The sequence below is a fragment of the Phacochoerus africanus genome, chromosome 8, assembly GCF_016906955.1.
Source record: "Phacochoerus africanus isolate WHEZ1 chromosome 8, ROS_Pafr_v1, whole genome shotgun sequence".
NCBI classification, from domain to species: domain Eukaryota; kingdom Metazoa; phylum Chordata; class Mammalia; order Artiodactyla; family Suidae; genus Phacochoerus; species Phacochoerus africanus.
This window is the reverse complement of record NC_062551.1, coordinates 54,227,056-54,241,973: the sequence shown is the minus strand read 5'-3', so window position 1 is coordinate 54,241,973 and position 14,918 is coordinate 54,227,056. Positions and strand designations below refer to the sequence as shown.

Sequence of the window (14,918 nt, the reverse complement as noted above, 5' to 3'; positions counted from 1 at the left end):
CTTTGCTGGGTTTGGTTCAAGCATCCGGGCTTTCGAGGGCTTGAGCGCGGGGGAGGTGGGGGTCTGGCCGGATTCACCGTGGAGGCACGGCGCATCTGGGCCCGGGTAGACCCCTCACCTCCGGGCACAGAATCCAATAATGAATACAGGCGCCTCCTAAGAGGTTAGACTCAGCCTAGGACGGGTGGAGCAGGGTAGAGGCTTCAGCCAATCACCATTCGAGGGTTGTCAGAGGGGCGCTGCTCCAGCCTCAGCCTCCCTCAGGATGGGCAGAGGGGGATCCGCAGAGCAGGGGGCGCAGCTGAGGGCTTTCTATACCTTATTTCTTGTGCCCCCATCGCGATCTCTTTAGCACCAGTCTGTGAAGTCACCCTCAACTTGGCCGTCTTCTGCTTCTTGGCGAGGGAGCGCTCAGGTGGGCGGATGGGGTGCATCGCTGAGCCACTGATGCACCTCCCTGACCTTGCCTGCTTCTCAGCCCCCGGGGGAGATTAGTGTCCAGGTTACCCCACTTCCAGTGGCCTTGCCGCCCCCACAGCCTGCAGGTATAAGACCAGGTAAACACGGCTTGGAGACACCAAGGATGGAGATGCTCCAGGTAAGACTGTTGGGAACCCGCGGCACCTGGTGACTCCATGTAGCCCTCAGCTGGCAGGAAGAGGGAGAGTCCTGTGATCCGGTGAAGGAGGCCTCTTTCTAGAAGGCTGTAGACAGCCAGCAGGAGGGAAGCTGGTGGGGCGGGGCCTGAGGGTGGGCATCTGAGGTGCTGGGGTATCCAGGGTCCCTGGGAGGGGGGAGGGGAGATCCTTGAATGGCAGATGTCAGGCAGAGGAGCTGTGTCCCTGAGTGTCTGATGCAGAGGGTGGAGGTGGGGTAAGGACTGGGGGCGGAGGTCTCAGGCTGGCCCTGAGGCACTGGCCTTGTCCCAGGGACTGCTGTTGTGGCTGCTGCTGAGCATGGCCGGGGTGTGGGCATCCAGGGGGCCACTGCGGCCTCTGTGCCGGCCCATCAACGCCACCCTGGCTGCTGAGAATGAGGCTTGCCCTGTCTGCATCACCTTCACCACCAGCATCTGTGCCGGCTACTGTCCCAGCATGGTGAGCTACGCGGGGTGGGCACCTGCAGACGGGTGCCGCCTCCACCACAGATCCGGGTGGATTACTCAGGGCCAGGCCCACAGAAGACGGAGGTGGCACCGGGACGGCAGGGTGGCCTGCCCCTCTAGGCAGAGGCTGGGGAGTTGGAGTCAGAGTGGGGCCTGTGGGTGGGAGAACACAGAGGGTCCCCCGGACACCTGAGTCTGGGGTCTGTGGGGTACTGAGGGGGGACCTTGGGGGAGGGCTGGGCCCCAGGTAGACACCCAAGCCCCACCCCCACCCCCTACAGGTGCGGGTGCTGCCGGCTGCCCTGCCACCCGTGCCCCAGCCAGTGTGCACCTACCGAGAGCTGAGCTTTGCCTCCATCCGCCTCCCTGGCTGTCCGCCCAGCGTGGACCCAACGGTCTCCTTCCCCGTGGCTCTCAGCTGTCACTGCGGGCCCTGCCGCCTCAGCAGCTCTGACTGTGGGGGTCCCAGAGCCCAACCCTTGGCCTGTGACCGCCCCCCACTCCCAGGCCTCCTTTTCCTCTAAGGACTCCCGGCCTCAGCCTCCTAGGCCCACAGATGCTCCCCCCCCCCCAATAAAGGCTGCTCCACCTGCACTCTGGGGTTGTCTATTCTGGGGACTGGGGCGTGTGAGCATGTGCGTATGTACACACCCACACCCACACAGTGGGCCCAGTTTCGGAACCATTTTATACAAAGTCACAGTGTCAGAACTCTGGTAGAAAACAGGGGAGGTGGGGGAGAGGGTGACACGGGCTCAGGAGGTGTCCATGGTCTCGCCTTCTGTGGGGAGAAGGAAGGCCAGGTGGTCGGTGTGGCCCAGAGGGCAGGGCCCGAGCTCTCCAGGCCGGGCTCCCCTCCCTCTGTGGGCCGGCGGGCCGGCGGGCGGGCGGCGGGGCCGATACTCACTGAGCTCGTTGAAGAGGAAGGCGTCCTGGTACTCCTTCATGTACTGCGTGGAGCGCGACTCGTCCAGAAAGAGCGAGTAGACCCGCTTGATGTCGTCCACCTGGACCTCCGTGCCCTGATGGGGGTGCCAGACCTCAGAGAGGGACCCCCGGGGGCGGGAGCAACAACTCTGGGGCCAGGTCGCCTGGGGTCAAATCCCAGCGGGGCCACCGCCCGGCCATGGCCCCCACCTCTCCACCCCTCGGTGTGCTCATCTGTAAAAGGGACTTCACGGCATCCGCGTGCAGCCAATAGCTATTCAGTCGGCGCCTCCCGGGCATCCGGCCAGGAGACACAGCGACCAAGCGCAGAGACCGGAAGCTCCCTGTCTCTGAAACCCAAGTCCTAGGATGAAAGGCTGCGGCCCAGGGAAAGCCCCTGGGACCAGCGGGGGGGCCCCCCCCACACTGCTCCAAGCCCCCGGGGCGCCCTCAGCAGCTGACCTTGCGCTTGCGGCACACCAGGCTGGCGGCTGTGATGAGCTGGATGGCGTAGCGCAGGGAGGTCTCCAGCCCGATGCGGGTCAGCACCGTGTAGGCGTCTTCGCTCATCTCCACGTCCTCCTCCTCGCACCTACGGCGGGGGCGGCGGTCAGCCAGGGTGGGGACTCTGCCCGCAGAGCCCTCCCCCAAGGGGCGCTGCTGCACCTCCTGGGGCCACGTGGAGTCTCACCCTCAGAGGCACAGGATGCTGAGTGCCAAGGGCCGCTGAAGCACCGGCTGAGCCTAAACCTGGGGTGGGCCTCCCGACCCTCCCGCTCCCGGGCTCCCCCCCACCTCCCCCCGCCGTGTCACCAACACCCCCCTCCTTTCTCCAGCCCCCACAACCTCCTCAGAGGCCACTGCTTCGATGCCCAGCCCAGCCGGACTTCTGGCGGGCCCAGCGACCTCCCCTTCAGACCTCGGGGTCCCCATGAGCCAAAGAGGGTGGACACCAGCCCCGCCCGCACCGGATGCGGAGGATCTGCTTTGTGTCTTTCTCGCTGTAGGGGGAGGTGGAGACGATGAGCAGTCGGTCCAGCAGATCGATGGGGATGCCGTGGGGGCTCTGGTAGCTGGTGCCCCGGATCCTGGGCAGGAGGGGGAAGGGAGGGCGGTCAGGGTGGTGCTCTTAAGAGCCCAGCTCCCCATTCCCCTTACCCGGACAGCCCTCCCCACCCCTTCCGCCACGGCCCACTCACTGGGTCAAATACCACTCGCTTGGCCTTCAGCTCCCGGCCGGCCGGCGTCACCGCCTGACGGCACAGCTGGCCCCTGACTGCATCCCTCCCCCTCTAGAGCTGGGCTGGATTTAGCTAGAGATCTATGTCTGGGATTAGCGGCTCAAGGTCCCGCTTCTCTGCTTGACACAGAGCTCCACTGGCACAGTCCTGTCCCCTGCTGCACATGGCAGGTGCCAGGAAACAGCAGATTCCTTTTTTTTTTTGGCTACACCCGAATCATATGGAAGTCCCCCGGCCAGGGACTGAACTCGAGCTGCAGCTGCAGCAACTCTGGATCCTTAACCCACTGCACCAGACTGAGGATCAAAGCCACGCTGCTGCAGAGACAACACTGGATCCTGAACCCACTGCACCACAGCAGGAACTCTAGCAGATTCCATAGCAACACGGGCTCAGCTCAGAGCCCCATCTGCGACCTACACTGCAGCTCATGGCCTGAACCCACTGAGTGAGGCCAGGGATCGAACCCACATCCTCATGGATACTAGTTGCGTTCTTAACTTGTTGAGCCACAAGGGGAACTCTGTCAGGAATTTTTCCTTAGCATCCTTGGGCCAAGGGGAATAAGTTTTGTTCTGTTTATTCCTAAGTAGTTGGATCTAAGTGACTTAATTGGAGTGGTTTACAGAGCACCCGACTCATGTCACGAGGTGTCCCTCAAACACTTGAAAACACCCACAGCACTCCTGTGTTCTCTGCAGCACCCCGCGTGCCTGCCTGGGCACACAGTTTGGAATCTGTAACCTTGAGGCCTCTGGGAACAAGAAAAGACAGAGCATGCCGGGTCCCAGAGCTGCCTGTGCAGCTGGGCACCCACCGGCCCTGAGCGTTCGCCTGCTTTTGTTTGAGGGAAAGTACGCTGGCCGCCCAGGCCCCAGCACCCGAGGGCAGCCCACTACAGCAGCGCAGCTCCCCAACGAGGTGCTCCGCAGCCCTGGCCTGTTTACCCTGTGGCCTTCCTGCCACCCAGCGCGCCTGTTCTCACCGGGTGATGCCACGGTTGGTGGCCATGATGAGGACAGGTGCCATGTCACTCTCCAGGGCCCGGTTGAGGAAGGAGAAGCTCTCGATGTCCAGCATGTGGACCTCGTCGATAAACAGCACCTGGGGGCCGTCAGGGGGGACATGAAACCCACCTCCCGTGCCCCCTCTTCTCCTGCGAACCCCCGCGGGCCGCCTGCCGTGGCCTCGGCCAGGTACTCACGCCGGGGATGATCTCCGCCTTGCCCTCCTCCCGCCACTCGGCCACCTTGGCGTTGATCTGCTCTCGGACTTCTGACTTGATCTCCCCCGTGTCACCTGCCGGTTGTGGAGGGTGTCAGAGAGAAGACAGGGATCCAGGGCCAGAGGCGGGACGATGACCCAGAGAGATGGGAGGCTGGGCACAGAGGGAAGAGAGACCCAGACTGGAGTGGCTACGCGACATGAGGGCCGGGGAGTCGGAGGGGTCCCAGAGAGGAGGAACAGAGGCAGAGGGGGTACAGGGGCGCCCCCATCAGACCACCTAAGAGAAGGACTCAGGCAGGAGTGGGGAGGGGGCAAACCACACACCGAAGGAGAAAAAGATACAGAGGGAGACGGGGACGCCATGGGCACTGGCGGGTGGGAAGAGGGAGCTCAGGGCCGGGGGTCGGGTGGGTGGACAGACGGCCTCACCTGAGAAGAGGGCCAGGAAGCCCTGGGTGCGGGAGTTGATGACATCGATCTCGTGCAGGGACACGGTGTGCACGACTTCCTTGCGTTTCTGGAGCTCCCCATCCGGGCACTGCACAAACTTGGTCTGTGGGACCAGGGGCAGGGTTCAGGCGTGGACAAGGGCAGAGAAGGGCATGGGGGGTGGGGGCAAGGCGCTGTCTGGGGGAGACTGGGGCGCGCTGGAATGAGGTGAGGAATCCAAAGGGGGTTCTCCAAACCCCCAAGCCCAAGAGGTAGTCAAAACAAGGGCACGTTTCTTTCTTTTTTTTTTTTGCGTTTGAGGGCCACACCTGCGGCATATGGAGGTTCACAGGCTGGGGGTCAAATGGAAACCGATGCAGCTGCTGGCCTACCCCTCGGCCACAGCAACATGGGATCTGAACCGTGTCTGTGATTTACACCGCAGCTCATGGCAACGCTGGATCCTTAACCCACTGAGTGAGGCCAGGGATCGAAGACATAACCTCATGTCTGCCAGTCGGATTGTTTCCACTGTGCCACGATGGGAACTCCGAGGGCATTTTTCAATACTCTTCAAGAGCCCTGAGGGACATGGGGGTGCCTGGAGGACACCGGAAAGCCAAGTGCCAAGCTGGGCACCCCAGCTGTCCTAGAGGGTATGGGGAAGAACCAGGAGTAGCAGGGACACGGGGGTAGGGGGTGACAAGAGGATCCCAGGCCTGGCCCCCTGGGGGGAGATGGAGCGGAGAGAAATATCCTGGCACCTGATGAGGGGACCCCGGAGCCCAGCTCACCTGGGAGCCCATGGCATCATAGTCGCGAGCACGGGTGAAGGAGCGTCCCAGCTTGGATATCTTGCCCGTGGCTTTGTCAATGGTGATCACGTCCCTGCAGGGTAAGGGGGCGGTGGTGAGAAAAGGAAGGGCTAGAGTCCCCTCTACCCCCAGCCACCTGGTGCCACCCCCGCTGCTCACCCAGCCTGGACCTTGTCCTTGGTCAGGGACTCGATCATCTTGGTACCCAGGTCATATATGGTCTCCATCTCTGTGGTCTTGAGGGTCAGCTTGCCCACCTTGGAGCCCTGACAGGGGACACGCCAGGCACAGGGCTCAGAGAAGGCCCCACGTGTCTCCCCAACACAGCTTCAACATGGGCATGACAAAGGGCAGCTTTGGGGGCTTGATGGGGCTATTCATTGACAGCACAGCAGCGACAGTTTCGTGGGTGCACGAAAACCTAACATCCTACAGACCTTCAAGGGTGAGGCTTATTGGATGTCAATTGCTCCTCAATAAATCTATTACTAAAAGCTCAATATGGGAGTTCCCGTTGTGGCTCAGCAGGTTAAGAATCCGACTAGTATCCCTGAGGATGCGGGTTCGATCCCTGGCCTCGCTCAGTGGGTTAAGGATCCCCCACAAGCTATGGTGTAGGTCCCAGATGTGGCTTGGAGCCCCTGTTGCTGTGGCTGTGGCATAGGCTGGCAGCTACAGCTCTGATCTGACCCCTAGTCTGGGAACCTCCATATGCTGCTGGTGCAGCCATAAAAATTAAACAACAAACAAAAAACAATAAAGGAACAAGCAAAAACCTCAAAGACAAAGTGGATAAAAACAACAGGGACCTGAGGTCCCACAGAGCGGCCAGTGCCCAGGAGGGTCCCGCTCTTTATACCCAAATAAAAGGTGGTTTCTGACCACAAACCCAGAAAGTGGAGCTGAGCTAAACACAATTAAGAAAATAAAACTGCCAAGCCTTTCCCACAAGATAAGCTAAGACAATAAAAGTGCCACAAGCTCTCCCCATGAGATAAGCTAAGAAAACAAAATGCCTACAAGATAAACAGTCACCTAGCCTGGGCTTTTCCCAGAATATCCAGGTCTTTGCCGGTTCCCTGAATTGTTTCCACAGTGAGGTGCTCCCTTTGCAGGGACAGGTGGCAGGATGAAGGGATAGAGGTAGGGGTGGGAGTTAAAGGGAATTCTGCTGTTCATTTTTTGGTTTGCTTTTTAGGGCCGATCCTGCGGCATATGGAAGTTTCCAGGCTAAGGGTTGAACTGGAGCAGCAGGTGCCAGCCTACAGCTGCCACAGCCATGGCAACGCCAGATGCCAGTCATATCTGGAACCTACGATCCAGCTTGGCAATGCTGGATCCTTAACCCATTGAGAGAGGCCAGGGATCAAACGACATCCTCATGGATACTAGTTGGTTCTTAACCTACTGAGCCATGATGGGAACTCCCTGGCTGTTCATTTTGATTTTTTTTTGTCTTTTGTCCTTTTTTAGGGCCGCATCTGTGGCATATGGAGGTTCCCAGGCTAGGGGTTGAATCCGAGCTGTAGCTGCCGGCCTACACCAGAGCCACAGCAATGTCAGATCGAAGCTGTGTCTGTGACCTACACCACAGCTCAGGGCAATGCTGGATCCTTAACCCACTAAACAAGGACAGGGATCGAACCCACAACCTCATGATTCCTAGTCGGATTCGTTTCCACTGTGCCAGGACGGGAACTCCCTATTTTGATTTTGATTTTTGATTTTCAGGGACACACCTGGAACATATGTTAAGTTTCCAGGCTAGGGGTTGAATTGGAGCTGCAGCTGTTGGCCTACACCACAGCCACAGCAACGCAGGATCCCAGCCACGTCTGCGACCTACGCCACAGCAACACTGGATCCTTAACCCACTGAGAGAGGCCAGGGATCGAACCCACATCCTCATGGATACTACTCAGATTTGTTACCACTGAGCCACCCCGGGAACTTCCATAAAACAGGTTTTTTTCCAAGCCTGACTAGGAATTCACTGAGAGAAACTTCCAGACCTTCTCTGACATTCCACAGCCTGGCTATAACTGCTCCCAATATCCCTCACAAATGGACAAACTGCTGTCCGCACACGGCCATCCCCAATGTGTGGCATCTCAAATGTTCCATAGGATTCGGACCTCACCTCGGACCCCACATCCCCACCCTCCAGCCCCGGGGCAGACTCACCGTCCCGGTTGCCGGCCGATCGATCTGGATCTCCACCACCTCCCCTTCGATGATCTCCGTCTCCTCCCTGGCCAGAGAACAGACCTAAGGAGCGCGCCTGAGTGCGGGCCCCGCAGGAGTCTGTCCTCCCGTGAGCCCTTGGGCGCGTGCAGGACATGCTGGCCAGGGCCGGGGTGGGGTGGAGGGCTATCCCAGGGCTGCTGGGAGCGGGCAGCACCCCCTGCTTACTTGATGCGCACGCCGATGGAGCGCCGGAAGGCCTGGGTCAGCGCCTCCGTCTTGCTCATCTCCAGGGAGAAGATCTCACTGCCAGCGATGGCCGTGAATGGGGTGTCAGGGCCCAGGGCCTGTGCCATGCCTGCGGGAGGTGGGGCAGTCTGGGTCAGTGGGGCCGCCCAGGCCGCAGGAACCCAACACCCACTCCGGGGCGAGCCAGCTCCTCCTTCCTCAGGCAGGAAGAAAGGAGAGGGGCTGGGTGCTGCGTGCAGACAGGGAGACAGAGAGAAAGCAAGGCCAGCGGGCGGGGGCGGGAGGGCTCGAGCCCCGCGCTGCCCAGAGCGCAAGCACCACGACTCTGGCATCTGGCCAGTCCTGCCTCCCAGCCTCTCAGGGCTTAGGGCTAATGATCAGGGCCTAGAGGCCAAGGGGCTAGAAGAGAAGGTAATCGAGTCAAACGGCCTAGGTTCAAATCCCAGCGTCACGACTTAGCACCGAGTGATCTTTTTCTTTTTTCCATTTTCCTTCTTTTTTTTTTGTTTTTAGAGTTAACACAGTATATTTATTTCAAGTGCCATTTATGCATATCACTGGCAGCAACAATCCTAATGACACCTGAAATATTTCTTTATAGCACTAAACAGTTACAAAGAATGGGTGCCGTTATGAAATTGTGCAACAGTGAAACTGTGGAAATATTAAAACACTGACTGTCCAACAGCAGTATTTTTTTTCCATTTTCTTTCTTTTCTTTCCTTTTTTTTTTTAGGGCTGCACCCACAGCATATGGAGGTTCCCAGGCTCGGGGTGGAATTGGAGCTGTAGCTGCCGGCCTACACCACAGCCATAGCCACACGGTATCTGAGCCGCATCTGCAACCTACACCACAGCTCACAGCAATGCCAGATCCTTAACCCACTGAGCGAGGCCAGGGATGAAACCTGCATCCTCACGGACGCTATGTCAGGTTCTTAACCTGTTGAGCCACAAGGGGAACTCCTCAAAGACATTTTAATGTCTCACTCACCTGGGCAGCAGAGTGTGGCCATTTATTGCTCTAGTCAATAATATATGAGCAACCGTGTGTGGGAGGCCTAAGACAGCGGCTCAAAGGGAGCCACCTCCAGGAGGCACACCCTCATTGCAATTCCTCCTTCGCCTTCTATTTGGAGTATGGGTACGAAGGCTGGCATGTAGGCCACCTTCTTGCAACATGAGGTGACCCCGACATGCAACGCATGTTGAGGCAGGAAGGCAGGAGTGTCCATGGGACTGCTCGACAAGCCTGAGCTGGCCTACGTTCTGAATCCTCTAGTAAGAGAAGGAACCCTTAGGGGTGAAGCCGCTGCTGTCTTGTTGAATGTGGCTGAACCGGACCTTGACCTTCACGGGAGGGACCATCTGGCGAGACCAGGCGCGCTCTCCCCCCGAGAGGTCCCTTACCCATGGCGATGGCCGTCTTCCCGGTGCCCGGCTGGCCAGCAATGAGGACCGCCCGGCCGGCGATCTTCCCTTCGCGGATCATCTCCAGCACCACGCCGGCTGCTCGCCGGGCCGCCAGCTGGCCCACCATGCCCTGGGAAGCCTGGCGGGGAGGTGACAGAGCACATCAGGGGACTTCCTTGCTACGGGTCTACCCCTGTGTTTCTACGGCCTCCAGGCTAGTGAGCTCAAAGAAGACGCTGGTGGCTGAGACTTCAGAAAAAAGCCAAAACAGCCTTTTCCACCCACATTGTTTTTTTTTTGAAAGACCAAAATAAAACTCCACGCGTGGGGAAATTTTACAGACATGCAGCCAAAGGTCTAGAAAGTCAGAACACAGTCCCCACACCCCCTGGGGTCCCCTCCACCCCAGGCCTCCGGGGAGCAGCCTTCCCACCACAGCCCCCTGGGCTCTACCTGCCGTGGCTCCAAGGCATCGTCGAGCCCCAGCCCTCGGATGTGGGAGTGAGCGCCTGCGTGCGGGGAAGGAAGCAGAGGCGGTTACTGGCCAGCTCAACTGGTTACGGGCCAGCTTGCTGGTGGCCATGTGTGGCCTGAGGGGAGGGGTGCCCCTACCCAGTGCTGGTATCCGCCTTGGCCACAGTCCCCTCTCACCCCCCAACACACACGTCCCCACCTCACTGGGACGATGGCCAGACACGGTCAATGCTCAGTAAACAGAGTGGCTCCTAGGCTACATGGTAGCCTGAGGGACCTCCCAGGTTCTAATCATACTTCACGGGACCTGGGACTCGGAGAAACACGAATCCCAGCTATTATTATCAGCCTGGAGCCCTGCTGGGGCTCAGTAATCACCCCAGGCCCTTATTACTACCTCTCCTGGAAGCTGTGGATGAATGAGTGAACGAACAGGAATGAAGGAATGAATGAACGAATGAATGAGTGGTCTCCTCCCTGCAGGGCAGGCTCTCTGCAAAGGCTACACCCTGCTGAACCCTCTACACCCCCACTTTCTGCTCCCGGGGAGCTGGGACCAGGGGCTTGATTGCGTCACTGAGTCCTGGTCCCTTCAGCTAAAAATGGGATGACAGTGGCGGGAGGCACACTGCAGGGCTACGCCAAGGATTCAAAGGATGCAAACTCCTGTGTTCAGTGGTGACCTGTGGAGCCTCTGGCCTGCCAGGACCTGTGCCGGGGACACTGCTAGGAAGAAGCCGGGTCCCCGCCCTCTCAGAGCTGAAGCCCCAGTGTATGCTGGCTGGATGGGACATTTGCTGCGGGGCCAACCCCTGGAAGATCTCAGCAAAAACCCCCTTTCACGATTTCCAAGCAGGATGCTGGGGCACCCGGGAGGCCCATCAGGGCAGCCCAGCCAGCAGTGGTAGCTTGGGGTTGGGGCCTGACATGGTTCCCCCCCACCTCTGAGTCATCTGGGACTAAGGCCTCCCTCCTTACGGTGGGGTGGGGGAGTGTGCAGGCTGCCCCCCTCCAAGGGTCCCAGGTAGACTGGCTCTGGCAGGGGGCAGGGGACAGGCAGGGGCTAGATCCTGTTCCTGACCCACGCTTACTCACCGATACGCTCGATCCTTGTCACATCGCGGATCTCTGGGACCTTGGTTGTGGCTGTCTGGCGTCAGAGGAAGAGGCGTCAGTTGAGCTTTTGCGGTCCCAGCTTTCACCAATCCCTCCTCTGTCCCCCTGCCCACCCCACACGCAACAGTTCTTTCCTCTCCTCCCTGCGGGCAGGAGTTGTCACCCATGAAGGCTGGTGGGTTGATCCCATTACACAGTCAGGCTCAAGCGGCCAGAGACTGCGTCTGTCTTGTTCATAGCCCCGCTCCCAGGGCCGGGCACACACTTGGTGCATGGAAATTATTTGCTGAAGGAAGAATTCCGCCTTGTCCCCCAGAGCTGCAAGAACATACACAGAGCACAGGGCAGGCATCAACCTGGGACATGTTCTGGCCCCTGTTGATCTTCCAGTGCCACCTCCCCACTGCTTGTACCTCGCTGTCCCAGCTCTGTCACTAGACCTTTGCAGGTCCCTGGGTCCAGCTTGCTCTCTTCTCTGCCCTGACTGAATCGGATCAAGCATCACTCATTAAGGGAGGCGCTCCCTGACCTCAGCCCCTGCTTGGCTAGTTTAGGGTCTCTGGATGTATAGACTGAAGGAAGGGCCTCTTGGGAGTTCCCATCGTGGCGCAGCGGAAACAAATCCCACTAGGAACCATGAGGTTGTGGGTTTGATCCCTGGCCTCCCTCAGTGGGTTAATCATCCGGTGTTGCCGTGAGCTGTGGCGTAGGTCACAGACGCAGCTCGGATCTGGCATGGCTGTGGCTGTGGTGTAGGCCGGCAGCTACAGCTCTGATTGGACCCCTAGCCTGGGACCCTCCATATGCCGTGGGTGCGGCCCTTAAAAAAAAAAAAAAAAAGAAGAAGAAGAAAGAAGGGCCTCTTTGGGGAACCCACTCTCCCTGCCGAGTCTCAGATTCTCGAGGGAGACTGTGGATCGATGTCCTGGGCTCTAACAGATGGGAGTCCCATAAAGGGCGCGGTCCACATCTCACTGTTTCCCTGCAGGGCTCAGTGTTTGGGGTTGGACTAAAGGATGACCTGAAGCGTTGAGCTCATTCAACAAGCAGGTATGGAGGCCGCCTATGTCCCCAGCTCTCCAGGGAGAGAAGTCAGCCATCATTGCTTCTCATGTGAGGGAGAGAGATGAGTAAACTCCACCTGGGACAGTTCTAGAACTTCATGGAGTTCCCACTGTGGCACAGTGGGTTAAGGATCCAGCGTTGCCACAGCCATGGTGGAGGTCGCAGCTGTGGCTCGGATTCGGGATCCTTCGCCCGGGAACTTCCAAATGCCATGGGGGGGGGGGGGGCAAAACCCAAACCAAACCAAACCAAACCAATGGAGATGCATGCAAATGTTCATGGCAGCATCATTCATAACCAAACAGTAGCAACAACCCAATACATCTATCAATGGATGACTGGATAAGCCAAAGGGGGTTATCCATACAACAGAAAGTTATCCAGCCGTGAAAAGGGATGAAGTTCTGATCCATGAACATGGATCAACTTTGAAAACATGCTGAGTCGATGAAGCAGCCAAAAAAGGTCACGGGCTGTAAGAGTCCGTTTATATGGAATATCCAGAAGAGATAAATCCAGAGACAGAAAGAAAGGGAGGCCTAAGAAGCCAGTACACCGACCCAGCTCCTTGGCCACCCGCCCCCAACCCTCTTCCTCCCCCAGGTCTCTCTTCTTCCACCAGCCCAAAGAAACTCTCCTCTTGGAGTTCCCATCGTGGCTCAGCAGAAACAAATCTGACTAGCATCCATGAGGACACAAGTTCCATTCCCGGCCTCGCTCAGTGGGTTAAGGATCCAGTGGTGCGATGAGCTGTGGTGTAGGTCACCGACACGGCTCGGATCCTGTGTGGCTGTGGCTGTGGTGTAGGCCAGTGGCTACAGCTCCAATTTGACCCCTAGCCTGGGAACCTCCATATGCTGCGGGTAGGGCCCTAAAAAGATAAAAAAACAGAACAAAACAAAACAACCTCTCCTCTCTATGGAACCAAGAGTTCAGACTTCCTGGCCACCACATGGTCACAAGTGTCCTCTCTTTCTGTTTGTGACCCTCACGCCTATCCTTCCGCATAGGAGGCTGGTCACTGCACCCAAACCACTGTCAAGACGACTGAGAACAGACCTCCATCCACACCTCCCCAGCCTATCAGACTCTGAGACAAAAAAAAAAAAGACATTGATCCAGGAATTCCCAACGTTTAGCAACCCCATAAACAGACCTGCCTTCCTCAAAACTTTTCCTTTCACCCTAAGCCTCTCCCACCTCCCTCCTCCACACCCGGTGACCCCATGGAAACAGAGGTCATGTCATTACAAAACTCCTACCATCCCCCTCACGCTTCCACTGCTTCATCCATACCCGAGGGAACCGGGTCTCACTGCCCTTCCCTCTTCTACACTCTTGGCCATGACCACGGACTCACATTTCGCCCCCTCAGACACCAGTAACTGTCACCCCCACCCAAGCCCCATCTTGACCGGGGTCACCACAGGAATGGAGGCATCTAGAAGCCATGTAGCCACGTCCAACCCCCCAAGGTAAAACCACATCCCTTCTTCATTCAGAAGTCTCTGGAGAAAGAACTTGGTGCCTGGTCTAGTGTAACTTGTCTTTCCTCTACGGCGTTCACGTGCATTCATTCAAGTGATAACATCCTGATCATCACACTGAGCATACCTCGGTAAAGCGCTTGAAATACGAAAATGGTCAGAACAATCCCACGACAAGATCCCAAGATGCCCCGCGTTCTTCCCCTCTTTCTGTTAACACCCTCTGTGTTCTCAACATTTTGGCTCAAGACTCAGGAAGCAACTCCACGATCTGAAGCACACAGGACGGGTCCCCGCTGCCGTTTCATTCACCTCATCAACAACCCAAGACTGGATGGCTTAGAGCCCAAGACACTGCAACCCTCGTCAGTCTTTACGACAGCACAACTGGCCACTGACTGCGCCCAGAGACTTGGAAGGTGGCGATCCTATCATTAACATGATGGAATCAGATGTGACCACTGAGACCGTAAATATTCACTTGAACCTAGGAGTCCCTCGGATCCTAGCCCCTTTTTCTCTCTAGAAGCCCGGGCCCCTAGCTCCCTCCTTTCTCAGGCGAGGAGTCCAGGCCCCCAGCTCCCCCCACCCCGCTAAGATCCAAGAGTCCAGGTCCAGCCCCCTGCTGCTTGAAACGCCTCAGTCCTCCGCACGCCGACACTCACCACGGTTGCCATGATGCTCACCAACCGCCAATATCCTAGCGGAAACGGAAACGTGCTAGGAACGAGGCGTTCTGGCCCCTCTAGTCTCCCAAGTCCTCCAAGAAATCTCGGTGGTTCTTTATAAATATGCAAACTTCTCCTGGTGGGGCGCGGCGTCACTTTTAAGGCCCCGCCTACTCGCTGGAAGATGAGTTCCCGGAGCTTCGGGGTCCGTTCCCCACGCCTCCTGGCTCCTCCTCCTTTTACCCAGGCCTCATTGCTAAGGCCTATTGCAAAATTCTTAGCACTTCTTTGGGGAACCACACGTCCCCCACGCTTCCTTTCCTCCTTATCCACCGTCTTCCCTCCCCCGCCGACTTTGGGGCCTCAAGCTTCGTATTGACAGAGCTGAAGACCAATCAGCGGAAGCAGCGGTAAGCCCCGCCCCCCCAGAGCTCTTCCCGCCAGCCAAGGAGGTGGCGGGGCCGAGCGAATCCTACACTGTCCACCAATGAGGGGACTCCGGAGCCCCGCCCCCGGAC

General features: G+C 58.1%; 2 protein-coding genes across 2 annotated transcripts; one reads left to right on the top strand and one right to left on the bottom strand.

Moving 5' to 3' along the window:
• Nucleotides 1-476: 476 nt before the first annotated feature.
• Nucleotides 477-1,699, top strand: LHB (luteinizing hormone subunit beta). Its single transcript, XM_047790000.1, has 3 exons — nucleotides 477-598; nucleotides 930-1,097; nucleotides 1,387-1,699. The coding sequence occupies exons 1-3, from the start codon at nucleotides 584-586 to the stop codon at nucleotides 1,627-1,629; spliced, it is 426 nt and encodes a 141-aa protein (XP_047645956.1). The 5' UTR covers nucleotides 477-583; the 3' UTR covers nucleotides 1,630-1,699.
• A 76-nt stretch (nucleotides 1,700-1,775) lies between these two features.
• On the bottom strand, nucleotides 1,776-14,764 carry RUVBL2 (RuvB like AAA ATPase 2). Its single transcript, XM_047789990.1, has 15 exons — nucleotides 14,398-14,764; nucleotides 11,160-11,214; nucleotides 10,044-10,099; nucleotides 9,588-9,729; nucleotides 8,157-8,286; nucleotides 7,929-7,995; nucleotides 5,904-6,010; nucleotides 5,724-5,817; nucleotides 4,930-5,053; nucleotides 4,478-4,572; nucleotides 4,259-4,377; nucleotides 3,001-3,120; nucleotides 2,495-2,624; nucleotides 2,013-2,127; nucleotides 1,776-1,886 (listed from the first exon to the last, which is right to left on the bottom strand). Exons 1-15 carry the CDS (start codon nucleotides 14,407-14,409, stop codon nucleotides 1,861-1,863), a joined length of 1,392 nt encoding a protein of 463 aa, XP_047645946.1. The 5' UTR covers nucleotides 14,410-14,764; the 3' UTR covers nucleotides 1,776-1,860.
• Nucleotides 14,765-14,918: the final 154 nt, after the last annotated feature.